Here is an 18,280-nt window from a genome sequence, read left to right on the forward strand (position 1 = left end):
CAGGGATTGTGGTAGCAATGTCAGGGATTGTGGTAGCGACGTCAGGGATTGTGGTAGTGACGTCAGGGATTGTGGTAGTGATGTCAGTGATTGTGGTAGCGACATCAGGGCTTGTGGCAGCAATGTCAGGGATTGTGGTAGCGACATCAGGGATTGTGGTGGCGACGTCAGAGATTGTGATAGCGACGTCAGGGATTGTGGTAGCAATGTCAGGGATTGTGGTAGCAATGTCAGGGATTGTGGTAGCGACGTCAGGGATTGTGGTAGCAATGTCAGGGATTGTGGTAGTGACGTCAGGGATTGTGGTAGCGACATCAGGGATTGTGGTTGCGGCGTCAGGGATTGTGGTAGCGACGTCATGGATTGTGGTAGCAATGTGAGGGATTGATGTAAGGGATTGTGGTAGCAACGTCAGGGATTGTGGTAGTGACGTCAGGGATTGTGGTAGCAATGTCAGGGATTGTGGTAGTGACGTCAGGGATTGTGGTAGCGACGTCAGGGATTGTGGTAGCGACATCAGGGATTGTGGTAGCGACATCAGGGATTGTGGTAGCGACATCAGGGATTGTGGTAGCGGCGTCAGGGATTGTGGTAGCAGTATCAGGGATTGTGGTAGCGGCGTCAGGGATTGTGGTAGCAGTATCAGGGATTGTGGTAGCGGATGTCAGGGATTGTGGTAGCGATGTCCGGAATTGTGGTAGTGATATATACATTACTGTTTGAATATCGTATATACCCTCGATGTATATACCCTATGTATATACATCCAGTCGTCTGCAGCCACCACTAGTTTCGTGTAGAGAGATGTTGGGAGATGGGAGGTATGTGGCCAGCTGAGCCGTGGTGACGAGACGGGAGAGATTGCACAGGTGGGGGAGACGGTAGAGATTGCACAGGTGGGGGAGACGGTAGAGATTGCACAGGTGGGAGAGACGGTAGAGATTGCACAGGTGGGGGAGACGGTAGAGATTGCACAGGTGGGGGAGACGGTAGAGATTGCACAGGTGGGGAGACGGTAGAGATTGCACAGGTGGGAGAGACGGTAGAGATTGCACAGGTGGGGAGACGGTAGAGATTGCACAGGTGGGGAGACGGTAGAGATTGCACAGGTGGGGGAGACGGTAGAGATTGCACAGGTGGGGGAGACGGTAGAGATTGCACAGGTGGGAGAGACGGTAGAGATTGCACAGGTGGGGGAGACGGTAGAGATTGCACAGGTGGGGGAGAGACTGGAGAGAGAAAAGAAATATCAGAGTTTCTCTTCAAAGAAAATGGACTATGGGGCTGGCGGGAGAGACTAACTTAAACTAAAAGTTATTGTCCCCATGTTCTCTGACGGCAGAACAGATCAGCAGAACAGATATAACTTTGTTCATCATTTTTCCAGTGCTTGACTTGCAGTGGGATTCGAACCCGGCCTGGCACCTCCTCATCAACCAGGATCATTTGCATACGTAATCATCTACCCAATTAGAGTGGCTGAAAGCAGGATTATTATAGATACGTCTCAAAATAGACTTGATAGATAGATAGTTCAAGTCGATAATCAACATTTATCGCCTTTTGGTTTGGAATTCTATGTCTGTTATGAACTACGGGTCTCCTGTTATCTGTCCCTCACATGTACTCCTATGTACTCATTTGAGGTGTAATGTACGAGATTAATTAGTAAAGTATCCAAGGAAAAAGTTGTAGAAATCGGCGGAGATGTATTTGAAGCGATAACCATAAAAATACAAGTTTGGTGTAGATTTATTTTGTGGTGGTCGTGGGTCGTCTGCTAGAGCTAGGCCACCACGGTCAGCCTTGGCGGTGCCCGAGCACTGTCAACAACCAAGGCCACCACACATCACAACCTCGGCCACCACACATCACAACCAGGGCCACCACACATCACAACCTCGGCCACCTCGAAACATCACAACCTCGGCCACCACACATCACAACCAAGGCCACCACACATCACAACCTCGGCCACCACACATCACAACCTCGGCCACCACACATCACAACCAGGGCCACCACACATCACAACCAGGGCCACCACACATCACAACCTCAGCCACCACACATCACAACCAGGGCCACCACACATCACAACCTCGGCCACCACACATCACAACCTCGGCCACCACACATCACAACCCCGGCCACCACACATCACAACCTCGGCCACCACACATCACAACCTCGGCCACCACACATCACAACCTCGGCCACCACACATCACAACCAGGGCCACCACACATCACAACCAGGGCCACCACACATCACAACCAGGGCCACCACACATCACAACCTCGGCCACCACACATCACAACCAGGGCGACCACATATCACAACCTCGGCCACCACACATCACAACCAGGGCCACCACACATCACAACCAGGGCCACCACACATCACAACCTCGGCCACCACACATCACAACCTCGGCCACCACACATCACAACCAGGGCCACCACACATCACAACCTCGGCCACCACACATCACAACCTCGGTCACCACACATCACAACCCCGGCCACCACACATCACAACCTCGGCCACCACACATCACAACCTCGGCCACCACACATCACAACCTCGGCCACCACACATCACAACCAGGGCCACCACACATCACAACCAGGGCCACCACACATCACAACCAGGGCCACCACACATCACAACCTCGGCCACCACACATCACAACCAGGGCCACCACACATCACAACCAGGGCCACCACACATCACAACCTCGGCCACCACAGATCACAACCTCGGCCACCACACATCACAACCCCGGCCACCACACATCACAACCTCGGCCACCACACATCACAACCAGGGCGACCACACATCACAACCTCGGCCACCACACATCACAACCTCGGCCACCACACATCACAACCTCGGCCACCACACATCACAACCTCGGCCACCACACATCACAACCAGGGCCACCACACATCACAACCTCGGCCACCACACATCACAACCTCGGCCACCACACATCACAACCTCGGCCACCACACATCACAACCTCGGCCACCACACATCACAACCTCGACCACCTCGAAACATCACAACCTCGGCCACCACACATCACAACCTCGGCCACCACACATCACAACCTCGACCACCTCGAAACATCACAACCCATGTGACAATTCACAACACCAGCAAGGTTGTTCGTTAGCTCCTACACTTTTTATATATATATTTTTATATATATTTTTATATATATTTTTCGTATTATTGGTTATCGTTGCTGGGCTAAAAAAGATATATACATTGCGACTTGATATCCTTATTTTCAAACGAGAGAGAGAGAGAGAGAGAGAGAGAGAGAGAGAGAGAGAGAGAGAGAGAGAGAGAGAGAGAGAGAGAGAGAGAGAGGAACAGACATTACGAGACGGGAACAGACGTTCTGTATGCATGCGCACAGACAGGGTAACAGACAGGTTAACAGACAGACAAACAGACAGACAAACAGACAGGTTAACAGACTGGCTAACAGACAGGTTAACAGGCAGGCTAACAGACAGGCTAACAGACAGACAGACAGTTTAAAAGACAGGTTAATAAAAGGATAAGACAGGTTAACAGACAGTTAAACAGACAGGCAAACAGACAAGTTGACAGTTAAACAGACAGACAAACAGACAAGTTGACAGACAGTTAAACAGACAGGCAAACAGACAAGTTGACAGACAGTTTAACAGACAAGTTAACAGACAGGCTAACAGACAGGTCAACAGACAGACAAACAGACAGACAAACAGACAGGATAACAAAGATAAGACAGGATAACAGACAGGTTAACAGACAGGCTTCACAATATTTGTGGTGTTGTTTCTAGTCAAGGGGGGGGGGGGGGCGTGTTGTACTTGGCCCTACAACATTAGCCCTTATTGAGCAGCCGGGTTGTAGACCAGGGGCACCGGGGCTGGGAGGTTAGAGAGGTGCCCCCTGCAAATCATTGTCGTGGGAAATGATGTCAAATGAGCGGGAGGAGGGTAGTTTACGGTCGTTAACATGCACTTGTGAACGTGGTACGGACAGACAGACAGACGATAGATATGTCTGTGTCCATTTCCAATATGGACTCATATGATATCTATTTCCAATATGGACTCATATGACATCTATTTCCAATATGAACTCATATGATATCTATTTCCAATATGGACTCGTATGATATCTATTTCCAATATGGACTCGTATGATATCTATTTCCAATATGGACTCGTATGATATCTATTTCCAATATGGACTCATATGATATCTATTTCCAATATGGACTCAGATGATATCTATTTCCAATATGGACTCATATGATATCTATTTCCAATATGGACTCATATGATATTTATTCATCATATTACCTTTAAGCTCAGTCTATTTTGACATGATATTCATCCATCATGTGACCTTAAGCTTAAGCTTATCTTTTGTAGTGAGTACGCTAAGCTGCATGCTAATAGATAGTAGTTTTATTTAAAAAAAGATAAATGTGTTTTCTTTTTCTTATGATGTGAGCAAGATGTCTTGATCAGTTGTTGTATTGACTTTGTGAAGCATTGTGTCCCCTGATGTTATGAGTAATTGATGATGATGAGTAATATGAGTAATTGATGGTGATGAATGGTGAGTAATTGATGGTGATGAATGGTGTGAGTAATTGATGGTGATGAATGGTATGAGTAATTGATGGTGATGAATGGTGAGTAATTGATGGTGATGAATGGTGTGAGTAATTGATGATGATGAGTAATATGAGTAATTGATGGTGATGAATGGTGAGTAATTGATGGTGATGAATGGTGTGAGTAATTGATGGTGATGAATGGTGAGTAATTGATGGTGATAAATGGTGTGAGTAATTGATGGTGATGAGTAATATGAGTAATTGATGGTGATGAATGGTGAGTAATTGATGGTGATGAATGGTATGAGTACTTGATGGTGATGAGTGGTATGAGTAATTGATGTTGATGAGTGGTATAAGTAATTGATCGTGATGAATAATATGAGTAATTGATGGTGATGCATGACATGAGTAATTGATGGTGATGAATGGTATGAGTAATTGATGGTGATGAATGGCATGAGAAATTGATGATGATATTTTTTGCAAGGTGTGTATTTGTTGTGTGTGTGTGTGTGTGTGTGTGTGTGTGTGTGTGTGTGTGTGTGTGTGTGTGTGTGTGTGTGTGTGTGTGAATGACTGTTCTTGCATGCTTGCTTGCATTCGTTTCTGCATGTCTGATTGCATCACATTTCTTTATCTTTAAGTGTATTTGTCTGTCTGTGTCTGTCTGTCTGTCCGTGTGTGTATGTGTGTGTGTGTGTGTGTGTGTGTGTGTGTGTACTTGGTCATGTTATATATACACACACAGAGAGAGTCCATTCCACAAGGGGGGGTAAGATCCCTGAGAGGCAATACCTCATAATCTGGTCTCAATTGCATTGGCTTCCCACTTTAATCACTTGACGTCTTTTTCTTCTGTGTCGAATCTTATCAGTTGTATCTCTTCCAAGTCCTGGGGCCCGTCATGGTCGCCTTGGAGGTTGTTACAACCCTGAACCACTTATTAGTATAATTATATTGTTAACAACATCTCCAAATATATCTGTGTTACAACCCTGAACCACTTATTAGTATAATTATATTGTTAACAACATCTCCAAATATATCTGTGTTACAACCCTGAACCACTTATTAGTATAATCATATTGTTAACAACATTTCCAAATATATCTGTGTTACAACCCTGAACCACTTATTAGTGATATTATATCGATAACATTTCCAAACATATATCTAATTACGATTCGAACCCTTCTACTAAATTATTTACACTGATCAGAGGAACTGACTTATTTAAACTGACCAGATTGCAGTGATCCTAGCTTGGTAGTATAGCTTTTTCATCATCAGTCAAAGGATGATGTCAAAGGCTTTCTGGTAGTCCATCTGTAGAGGACAGTGTCAAAGGCTTTCTTGTTATCCATCTACGGAGGACGGTGTCACAGGCTTTCTGTCAAGTCCATATGTAATGGATAGTGTCAAAGTCTTACTGGTCATCCATCTGTGGAGGAAGGTGTCAAAGGCTTTCTGGCAGTCCATCTGTAGAGGACAGTGTCAAAGGCTTTCTGGTTATCCATCTACGGAGGACGGTGTCACAGGCTTTCTGGCAAGTCCATATGTAATGGATAGTGTCAAAGTCTTACTGGTCATCCATCTGTGGAGGAAGGTGTCAAAGGCTTCCTGGCAGTCCATCTGTAGAGGCCAGTGTCAAAGGCTTTCTGGTTATCCATCTACGAAGAACGGTGTCACAGGCTTTCTGGCAAGTCCATATGTAATGGATAGTGTCAAAGTCTTACCGGTCATCCATCTGTGGAGGAAGGTGTCAAAGGCTTCCTGGCAGTCCATCTGTAGAGGACAGTGTCAAAGGCTTTCTGGTTATCCATCTACGAAGAACGGTGTCACAGGCTTTCTGGCAAGTCCATATGTAATGGATAGTGTCAAAGTCTTTCTTCCTGGCAGACCAAGAAGTACACAGAGTCCACCCACTCGTACCTATTCTTCTTAAGGTGTTGCTCCTTATCCTACGTCAGTAACTTAATCAGTTAATCAACATGACCTTGATAAGGTCTCTCCACTCACTCGATGACTATAGATAGTAAGGTTCCGCCACATTCATGAGATCTGTGTGCTGTCCTAGTTCCATCATGAGGCATCCTCATGACCTCTAGATGTACTTCAGTCAGTTTCATGGCATCCTCACACCTCTCTCCCTCATGAGCTGGTAATAATGGTGCCCTCGAGACTTCGAGGGTTATCAAGGGTTACTACGATTCTTTTCAGCCATTTGTCATCTGCTATACTCCTGAATCCTCTGTTGTGGAACTGAATCCTCTGTTGTGGAACTGAATCCTCTGTTGTGGAATTGAATCCTCTATTGTGGAACTGAATCCTCTGTTGTGGAACTGAATCCTCAGTTGTGGAACTGAATCCACTGTTGTAGAATTGAATCCTCTGTTGTGGAACTGAATCCTCTGTTGTGGAACTGAATCCTCTGTTGTAGAACTGAATCCTCTGTTGCGGAACTGAATCCTCTGTCGTAGAATTGAATCCTCTGTTGTGGAACTGAATCCTCTGTTGTGGAAATGAATCCTCTATTATACTCCTGAATCCTCTGTTGTAGAATTGAATCCTTTGTTGTAGAATTGAATCCTCTGTTATACTCCTGAATCCTCTGTAGTGGAACTGAATCCTCCGTTTATGAGTTGAATCCTCTATTGTGGTATTGAATCCTCTGTTGTAGAACTGAATCCTCTATTATGGAATTGAATCCCCTGTTGTGGAATTGAATCCTATGTTGTGGTACTTAACCTCTTGTTGTAGCACTGAATCCTCTGTTGTGGAATTGAATCCCCTGTTGTGGTGCTGAATCTTCCGTTGTGGAGTTAAATCCTCTGTTGTGGTACTGAATCCCATGTTATGTTGCTGAATCCTCTGTTGTGGAATCAAATTCTCTGTTGTGAAATCAAATGCCCTGTTGTGGAATTAAATCCTCTGTTGTGGAATGAAATCCTCTGTTGTGGAATTAAATCCTCTGTTGTGGAATCAAATCCTCTGTTGTGGAATTAAATCCTCTTGTGGAATCAAATCCTCTGTTGTGGAATCAAATCCTCTGTTGTGGAATCAAATCCTCTGTTGTGGAATCAAATCCTCTGTTGTGGGATCAAATCCTCTGTTGTGGATCAAATCCTCTGCTGTGGAATCAAATCCTCTGTTGTGGAATCAAATCCTCTTGTGGAATCAAATCCTCTGTTGTGGAATCAAATCCTCTGTTGTGGGATCAAATCCTCTGTTGTGGGATCAAATCCTCTGTTGTGGATCAAATCCTCTGCTGTGGAATCAAATCCTCTTGTGGAATCAAATCCTCTGTTGTGGAATCAAATCCTCTGTTGTGGAATCAAATCCTCTGTTGTGGGATCAAATCCTCTGTTGTGGATCAAATCCTCTGTTGTGGGATCAAATCCTCTGTTGTGGAATCAAATCCTCTGCTGTGGAATCAAATCCTCTTGTGGAATCAAATCCTCTGTTGTGGAATCAAATCCTCTGTTGTGGGATCAAATCCTCTGTTGTGGGATCAAATCCTCTGTTGTGGATCAAATCCTCTGCTGTGGAATCAAATCCTCTTGTGGAATCAAATCCTCTGTTGTGGAATCAAATCCTCTGTTGTGGAATCAAATCCTCTGTTGTGGGATCAAATCCTCTGTTGTGGAATCAAATCCTCTGTTGTGGAATCAAATCCTCTGTTGTGGAATCAAATCCTCTGTTGTGGGATCAAATCCTCTGTTGTGGATCAAATCCTCTGCTGTGGAATCAAATCCTCTGTTGTGGAATCAAATCCTCTTGTGGAATCAAATCCTCTGTTGTGGAATCAAATCCTCTGTTGTGGAATCAAATCCTCTGTTGTGGATCAAATCCTCTGTTGTGGATCAAATCCTCTGCTGTGGAATCAAATCCTCTGTTGTGGAATCAAATCCTCTGTTGTGGGATCAAATCCTCTGTTGCGGTGACCAAACCGAGTTATGTGTGTGGCAGCAAGAGTGTTGTGGTAGACGTGTGGTCAATGTGTGGTGGAGTGAGGGGGGGCGTCGGGGGGGGGGGGGGGGTATATCTAAGGGCGTTGATGACTACTGACGCAGCAGCTCCTGACGAAGGTCTTCTTCTTCCTCCTCCTCTTCCTCCTCCTTCCTCTTCCTCCTTCCTCCTTCCGACAGTGACCATACCGCCCCTGCTGGAGACGCAGCCGCCCAAGGGAGAGGTCTTGTACACGGTGACCCATGACCCCGACCAGCTGCCGGAGCCCTTCACGCTGCCCTGCCGCGCTGAGGCCCTTCCTCTACCAAGGTCAGTTACTCTCCCCCTAAGGTCAGTTACTCTCCCCATTACTGTATACTATGGTCAGTTACTCTCCCCATTACTGTATACTATGGTCAGTTACTCTCCCCATTACTGTATACTATGGTTAGTTACTCTCCCCATTACTGTATACTATGGTCAGTTACTCTCCCCATTACTGTATACTATGGTCAGTTACTCCCCTCACCCATCACCGTCTACCAAGGCCAGTCACTCTCCCCATCACCGTCTACCAAGGTAAGTTACCCTCCCCATCACCGTTTTCTATACTCATGATAACTAAAAGGTCATTAGTCAGTCACAATTACAAAAGTGATTTTTTGGAATAAATTAAAATTTAAGTTTATTTTGGGTTGACAAGTTACTCATATATGAGTAATATTCTGGTTGCGAGTGTCTTCTACAGAATATCATCCTGGTTGAAAATCTTGCGTATATGAATATCTTTTGGTTGAACGCATCGCGTAGAGAATATTTTTGGGTCGAGCGTTTCGCGTATAGGAATTTTTGGGGGTTGAACGTTTCGCGTATAGACATTTTTTTGGGCTGAACGCATCGCGTATAGGAATATTTTTGGGCTGAACGTCTCGCGTACATGAATATTTTTGGGTTAAACTTTTTTGCGTATATGAATATTTTTGGGTTGAACGTTCTGCATATAGTAATATTCTAAGGTTGACTTTTCGCGTATAGGAATATTTTGGTTGAACATGATATTCTTGATCCTGAGTAAGATTTAGTAGAATATCAAAATTGGTAATTAAAAAAGGTCAGGTTGAGGGTGGGTCAAGTTGGGGTGGGTCAGGTTGTTCGGGTGGGTCAGGTTGGGGTGGGTCAGGTTGAGGGTGGGTCAAGTTGGGGTGGGTCAGGTTGAGGGTGGGTCAAGTTGGGGTGGGTCAGGTTGGGGTGGGTCAGGTTGGGGTGGGTCAGATTGGGGTGGGTCAGGTTGAGGGTGGGTCAAGTTGGGGTGGGTCAAGTTGGGGTGGATCAGGTTGGGATGGGTCAGGTTGGGGTGGGTCAGGTTGGGGTGGGTCATGTTGGGTGGGTCAAGTTGGGGTGGATCAAGTTGGGGTGGGTCAGGTTGGGAGTGGTCAGGTTGGGGTGGGTCAGGTTGTTCGGGTGGGTCAGGTTGAGGGTGGGTGAAGTTGGGGTGGGTCAGGTTGTGGTGGGTCAGGTTGGGGTGGGTCAGGTTGGGGTGGGTCAGGTTGGGATGGGTCTAGTTGGGGTGGGTCAGGTTGAGGGTGGGTCAAGTTGGGGTGGGTCAGGTTGGGGTGGGTCAGGTTGTTCGGGTTGGTCAGGTTGGGGTGGGTCAGGTTGGGAGCTGGTAATAGAAACACAGGTGGCGTTGGGGGGGGGGGGTGGCTTGGCTATGTAGAAACACAGGTGGTGTGGGGGGCTTTTCTATAGCTGGGATATATACACATCTGTGGTGGGACCTGGAGACATGCTATAGTTGGGATATATACACACCTGTGGTGGGACCTGGAGACATGCTATAGCTGGGATATATACACACCTGTGGTGGACCTGGAGACATGCTATAGCTGGGATATATACACACCTGTGGTGGGACCTGGAGACATGTTATAGCTGGGATATATACACACCTGTGGTGGACCTGGAGACATGCTATAGCTGGGATATATACACACCTGTGGTGGACCTGGAGACATGCTATAGTTGGGATATATACACACCTGTGGTGGGACCTGGAGACATGTTATAGCTGGGATATATACACACCTGTGGTGGACCTGGAGACATGCTATAGCTGGGATATATACACACCTGTGGTGGGACCTGGAGACATGTTATAGCTGGGATATATACACACCTGTGGTGGACCTGGAGACATGCTATAGCTGGGATATATACACACCTGTGGTGGGACCTGGAGACATGTTATAGCTGGGATATATACACACCCTTGTTGGACCTGGAGACATGCTATAGCTAGGATATATACACACCTGTGGTGGGACCTGGAGACACGCTACAGTTGGAGCTGTGGGGTCGAGAAAGGATTGGACATCCGATTGAAGAAATGCTTATAAGAGGCGGGAAGGGGAAGAGGAATGGAAATAGAAAGATATGGTAGAAAGGGAGTTTGGATGTCTTGGTGAAGTATGATCTATCAACTTGATCCCAAAGTTATGATTTCGTATATCAATTTCTTATCTTAGTTCGATATCTTGTTCCGATGCCTCGGTTTGATACCTTGATCCGATACTATGTTCCGAGACTTTAATCCAATACCAACAAATGAACTTTTTCGCATATCGGTGTTTACAATATTCACATCTCAAACTCAAGCCACAAATTGTTTGGTTTACGAAAATATCTTCGTGTTTAAATTCTGCGGCAAATTCCATGAATATTTCACTTTAATTCTTAATGTTTAAAAAAAAAAAAACGCTACAAAACAAGGAATTTATCATGTCCTGGTTCAGAAGTATCTGATATCAGTTAACACTGCTCAAACCACTTGATCTTATAACGTGATATAAACTTTAAGTCTATTCGTCTGTATCAGCCAATATCACATGTTTACCAAATGGCGTCCTAGCTTCGTCTCTTCGTTGTATATCAACTGACTGTCATATTTCTCTCTTGTGTCTCCCCTGATGATGTGATTATTACACGAAAGTGCACTTGGGAACTTATCGTGTTTCATTTTCCCCGTGGACTCATAGGAATATATATATATATATATATATATATATATATATATATATATATATATATATATATATATATATATATATATATATATATATATATATATATATATATATTATCCCTGGGGATAGGGGAGAAAGAATACTTCCCACGTATTCCCTGCGTGTCGTAGAAGGCGACTAAAAGGGAAGGGAGCGGGGGGCTGGAAATCCTCCCCTCTCGTTTTTTTTTTTTTTTTTTTTTTTTTCCAAAAGAAGGAACAGAGAAGGGGGCCAGGTGAGGATATTCCCTCAAAGGCCCAGTCCTCTGTTCTTAACGCTACCTCGCTATCGCGGGAAATGGCGAATAGTATGAAAAAAAAAAAAAAATATATATATATATATATATATATATATATATATATATATATATATATATATATATATATATATACATATATATATATATATATTGAAGAGGATCACAATTTTGCGCGTGATCAAGTATATTCCTACGAGTCCACAGGAGAATGAAACACGATAAATTCCCAAGTGCATTTTCGTGTAACAAAGACTTGCCTTCCTCCTCATCTAAATCCTTTTCTTCGTTTTTAACTTGAAATACCACAAAAACATTTTATTTGTTTTTTTTTATTTGCTTGTTTGACTTCCATACAAATGAATGTAACCTTTGGACATATATTTCTCGTAATTACTTACTTAACTTTTAAGATATATCCATTAAGTAATTACTTAACTTTTAAGATGTATCCATTAAATGATAATCACCTTTAGCATTCAAGACATTACCATAATCATAAATTACCTTAATCCACACTTAATAATTAATCTATAAATGTCCATTACCATGATCATAACTTACCTTAATCCACTCTTAATCATTTATCTGTAAATGTCGCCTGATAGAATAAGCACTGATTAATCATATTAATCCCTCTCATTTCACTAGGACCCTCCTGATATATTCCACCTAATAGAATAAACCCTGATTAATCTTATTAATCCCTCGCTAAGTTTACGTAATGGATCACGAATTACTTTTCTTTCTTCTTACCTTAATCCACTCTTAATCATTAATCTGTAAATGTCGCTTGATAGAATAAGCTTTGATTAATCATATTAATCCCTCTCACTTCATCAGGACCTTCCTGATAGATTTCACCTGATAGAATAAGCCCTGATTAATCATATTAATCCCTCTCACTTCACTAGGACCTTTCTGATAGATTTCACTTGATAGAATAGGCTCTGATTAATCATATTAATCCCTCTCACTTCACTAGGTCCTTTCTGATAGATTTCACCTGATAGAATAAGCTCTGATTAATCATATTAATCCCTCTCACTTCACTAAGACCTTTCTGATAGATTTCACCTGCTATAATAAACCCTGATTAATCTTATTTATCCCTCGTTCAATTGACGTAATGGATCACGAATGACTTTTCTCTCTTCTTCTTTCAGTTATTCCTGGTTGAAGGATGGAGAGGTCTTTGACCTCGAAGAGGAGGAGGAGGGAACAGGACGCGTGGAGATGATAGATGGCGAAGGAACTCTCGTCTTCCATGACCCAAGACCAGAGGATCAAGGTCAGGCATATTAAAATCTAAACATTTTTCACGTCACCTGGGATGGCTAATAGGGGTGACCAAACTATTATACTTCTCCCCTTCTCCCTCATTTTCTTTTATCGAAACCAACTTCATTATCAACAACCCTATTTATAATAATGATAAACTCGCTTATAATCACCTGTAGATTAATGCCACACCTAGTTGATCGATCGATCTGTATTGTTCCATTCCAATTTGGGACGGTCGATGACCCATTCTCAACAGTCCCTTGTCCATATTTCGTTCCTCATCCCTAGCATTGTTCATCTCGGCTGAGAAGGGCTTGCAAGTGACCCAGAACTATTGTGGGACAATAGAAATCAATTCTCTTATAATGAGTGGCTTAATCTCAGTATATATATATATATATATATATATATATATATATATATATATATATATATATATATATATATATATATATATGTTGGAAAGGATCACAATTTTGCGCGTGACCAAGATATTCCTATGAGTCCACGGGGAAAATGAAACACGAAAAGTTCCCAAGTGCACTTTCGTGTAATAATCACATCATCAGGGGAGACACAAGAGAGAAATATAACAGTCAGTTGATGTACATCGTCTCTTCGTCTCTTCGATGTACATCAACTGACTGTTATATTTCTCTCTTGTGTCTCCCCTGATGATGTGATTATTACACGAAAATGCACATGGGAAATTTTCGTGTTTCATTTTCCCCGTGGACTCATAGGAATATATATATATATATATATATATATATATATATATATATATATATATATATATATATATATATATATATATATATGTTTTGGGAGCAGCTGAATGAGTGTGTTGGTGGTTTTGATGCACGAGACCGGGTTATAGTGATGGGTGATTTGAATGCAAAGGTGAGTAATGTGGCAGTTGAGGGAATAATTGGTATACATGGGGTGTTCAGTGTTGTAAATGGAAATGGTGAAGAGCTTGCAGATTTATGTGTTGAAAAAGGACTGATGATTGGGAATACCTGGTTTAAAAAGCGAGATATACATAAGTATACTTATGTAAGTAGGAGAGATGGCCAGAGAGCGTTATTGGATTACGTGTTAATTGACAGGCGTGCAAAAGAGAGACTTTTGGATGTTAATGTGCTGAGAGGTGCAACTGGAGGGATGTCTGATCATTATCTTGTGGAGGCTAAGGTGAAGATTTGTATGGGTTTTCAGAAAAGAAGAGTGAATGTTGGGGTGAAGAGGGTGGTGAGAGTAAGTGAGCTTGGGAAGGAGACCTGTGTGAGGAAGTACCAGGAGAGACTGAGTACAGAATGGAAAAAGGTGAGAACAATGGAAGTAAGGGGAGTTTGGGAGGAATGGAATGTATTTAGGGAATCAGTGATGGATTGCGCAAAAGATGGTTGTGGCATGAGAAGAGTGGGAGGTGGGTTGATTAGAAAGGGTAGTGAGTGGTGGGATGAAGAAGTAAGAGTATTAGTGAAAGAGAAGAGAGAGGCATTTGGACGATTTTTGCAGGGAAAAAATGCAATTGAGTGGGAGATGTATAAAAGAAAGAGACAGGAGGTCAAGAGAAAGGTGCAAGAAGTGAAAAAAAGGGCAAATGAGAGTTGGGGTGAGAGAGTATCATTAAATTTTAGAGAGAATAAAAAGATGTTCTGGAAGGAGGTAAATAAAGTGCGTAAGACAAGGGAGCAAATGGGAACTTCAGTGAAGGGCGCAAATGGGGAGGTGATAACAAGTAGTGGTGATGTGAGAAGGAGATGGAGTGAGTATTTTGAAGGTTTGTTGAATGTGTTTGATGATAGAGTGGCAGATGTTTTGGTCGAGGTGGTGTGCAAAGTGAGAGGGTTAGGGAAAATTATTTGGTAAGCAGAGAAGAGGTAGTGAAAGCTTTGCGGAAGATGAAAGCCGGCAAGGCAGCAGGTTTGGATGGTATTGCAGTGGAATTTATTAAAAAAGGGGGTGACTGTATTGTTGACTGGTTGGTAAGGTTATTTAATGTATGTATGACTCATGGTGAGGTGCCTGAGGATTGGCGGAATGCGTGCATAGTGCCATTGTACAAAGGCAAAGGGGATAAGAGTGAGTGCTCAAATTACAGAGGTATAAGTTTGTTGAGTATTCCTGGTAAATTATATGGGAGGGTATTGATTGAGAGGGTGAAGGCATGTACAGAGCATCAGATCGGGGAAGAGCAGTGTGGTTTCAGAAGTGGTAGAGGATGTGTGGATCAGGTGGTTGCTTTGAAGAATGTATGTGAGAAATACTTAGAGAAGCAAATGGATTTGTATGTAGCATTTATGGATCTGGAGAAGGCATATGATAGAGTTGATAGAGATGCTCTGTGGAAGGTATTAAGAATATATGGTGTGGGAGGAAAGTTGTTAGAAGCAGTGAAAAGTTTTTATCGAGGATGTAAGGCATGTGTACGTGTAGGAAAAGAGGAAAGTGATTGGTTCTCAGTGAATGTAGGTTTGCGGCAGGGGTGTGTGATGTCTCCATGGTTGTTTAATTTGTTTATGGATGGGGTTGTTAGGGAGGTAAATGCAAGAGTTTTGGAAAGAGGGGCAAGTATGAAGTCTGTTGGGGATGAGAGAGCTTGGGAAGTGAGTCAGTTGTTGTTCGCTGATGATACAGCGCTGGTGGCTGATTCATGTGAGAAACTGCAGAAGCTGGTGACTGAGTTTGGTAAAGTGTGTGGAAGAAGAAAGTTAAGAGTAAATGTGAATAAGAGCAAGGTTATTAGGTACAGTAGGGTTGAGGGTCAAGTCAATTGGGAGGTGAGTCTGAATGGAGAAAAACTGGAGGAAGTGAAGTGTTTTAGATATCTGGGAGTGGATCTGGCAGCGGATGGAACCATGGAAGCGGAAGTGGATCATAGGGTGGGGGAGGGGGCGAAAATTCTGGGAGCCTTGAAGAATGTGTGGAAGTCGAGAACATTATCTCGGAAAGCAAAAATGGGTATGTTTGAAGGAATAGTGGTTCCAACAATGTTGTATGGTTGCGAGGCGTGGACTATGGATAGAGTTGTGCGCAGGAGGATGGATGTGCTGGAAATGAGATGTTTGAGGACAATGTGTGGTGTGAGGTGGTTTGATCGAGTGAGTAACGTAAGGGTAAGAGAGATGTGTGGAAATAAAAAGAGCGTGGTTGAGAGAGCAGAAGAGGGTGTTTTGAAGTGGTTTGGGCACATGGAGAGAATGAGTGAGGAAAGATTGACCAAGAGGATATATGTGTCGGAGGTGGAGGGAACGAGGAGAAGAGGGAGACCAAATTGGAGGTGGAAAGATGGAGTGAAAAAGATTTTGTGTGATCGGGGCCTGAACATGCAGGAGGGTGAAAGGAGGGCAAGGAATAGAGTGAATTGGAGCGATGTGGTATACCGGGGTTGACGTGCTGTCAGTGGATTGAATCAAGGCATGTGAAGCGACTGGGGTAAACCATGGAAAGCTGTGTAGGTATGTATATTTGCGTGTGTGGACGTATGTATATACATGTGTATGGGGGGTGGGTTGGGCCATTTCTTTCGTCTGTTTCCTTGCGCTACCTCGCAAACGCGGGAGACAGCGACAAAGTAAAATAAAAAAAAAAAATAATATATATATATATATATATATATATATATATATATATATATATATATATATATATATATATATATATATATACCCTGGGGATAGGGGATTAAGAATACTTCCCACGTATTCCCTGCGTGTCGTAGAAGGCGACTAAAAGGGGAGGGAGCGGGTGGCTGGAAATCCTCCCCTCTCATTTTTTTTTAATTTTCCAAAAGAAGGAACAGAGAAGGGGGCCAGGCGAGGATTTTCCCTCTAAGGCCCAGTCCTCTGTTCTTAACGCTACCTCGCAAACGCTGGAAATGGCGAATAGTATGAAAAAAAAATATATATATATATATATATGTATATATATATTCATTTATCTTTGTAGACAAATGGGTGTGTTCATCTTACTATAACTTAATGAACACATGAACATGATCAACGTTTATAATCACATGGAACGATTATAATTGCTCATACACATTAATTACATCGTTCACAAGCAAACTGCTCCACGGTAATTGCCATGGGCGATCGTAAACGGTAATTGCCATGGGCTATCGTGGACGGTAATTGCCATGGGCTATCGTGGACGGTAATTGCCATGGGCTATCGTGGACGGTAATTGCCATGGGCTATCGTGGATGGTAATTGCCATGGGCTATCGTGGACGGCAATTGCCATGGGCTATTGTGGATGGTAATTGCCATAGGCTATCGTGGATGGTAATTGCCATGGGCTATCGTGGACGGATATTGCCATGGGCTATCGTAGACGGTAATTGCCATAGGCTATCGTGTATGGTAATTGCCATAGGCTATCGTGGATGGTAATTGCTATGAGCCACATACAGACAAGGAGAAAAGGAATGGAATCTACGCTGATAATTATCATTTAGCCTCTAATGACCATTGAACATCATCATTATCATCATCATTACCTTCAATTTGGCTCGTGAGTGTAACAGCCAAATGAGAAAGTGTGGTGCAATCCCTCCGAATCATTCCTGAAAAAAAAGGAAAACGTTCATAAGGGTCAAATTTCATTTTCATGTGTTTCAGTGGACATTATTGATCCACTATTGGTGACCTCTAAGTCCTTTTTTTTCCCCCCTTCCAACAGGGAGCTACCAGTGCGTGGCCGAAAACCCCGTGGGGATTGCCTACAGCGAAATTACATGGGTACGTCGCGCTGTCATGGGTAACTTTCCCAAAACCGAGCCAAGGGTTGTCACTGCCACGCTGGGCCAGTCCCTGAGCTTACCCTGTACGCCGCCAGAGGGATACCCAGACCCCTCCCTGCACTGGGTCCTTCAGGTGAGGCCCTGAAGGAGACGTTCTTCATGCCTCCTTCAGGAGAGTGTGAACAAATGCCTGAAATTATGACCATTGGATCGAGAGATTCAACCAATCAAGGGACACATCTGAAGTGATTCATGACAGCTTGTTAACGGGTTTACAATTTTATTGCTTTGTTTGCATAAAACACCATCATTCTTTTCCTAAAGAATATCATAGGTAATTAG

At 43.4% G+C, this 18,280-nt stretch overlaps 1 protein-coding gene across 1 annotated transcript in view; it reads left to right on the forward strand.

Annotated features, from left to right (window-relative positions):
- LOC139764428 (uncharacterized) overlaps positions 1-18,280 on the forward strand; it is a 203,067-nt gene that overhangs the window by 56,409 nt on the left and 128,378 nt on the right. The window contains exons 5-7 of the mRNA XM_071690980.1: positions 8,785-8,914; positions 13,069-13,193; positions 17,878-18,071. Of these exons, the coding sequence (XP_071547081.1) occupies positions 8,785-8,914; positions 13,069-13,193; positions 17,878-18,071 (449 nt within the window). The remainder of the gene's footprint in view (positions 1-8,784; positions 8,915-13,068; positions 13,194-17,877; positions 18,072-18,280) is intronic.

Source organism: Panulirus ornatus, chromosome 50 (genome assembly GCF_036320965.1).
Source record: "Panulirus ornatus isolate Po-2019 chromosome 50, ASM3632096v1, whole genome shotgun sequence".
Taxonomy (NCBI): Eukaryota; Metazoa; Arthropoda; class Malacostraca; order Decapoda; family Palinuridae; genus Panulirus; species Panulirus ornatus.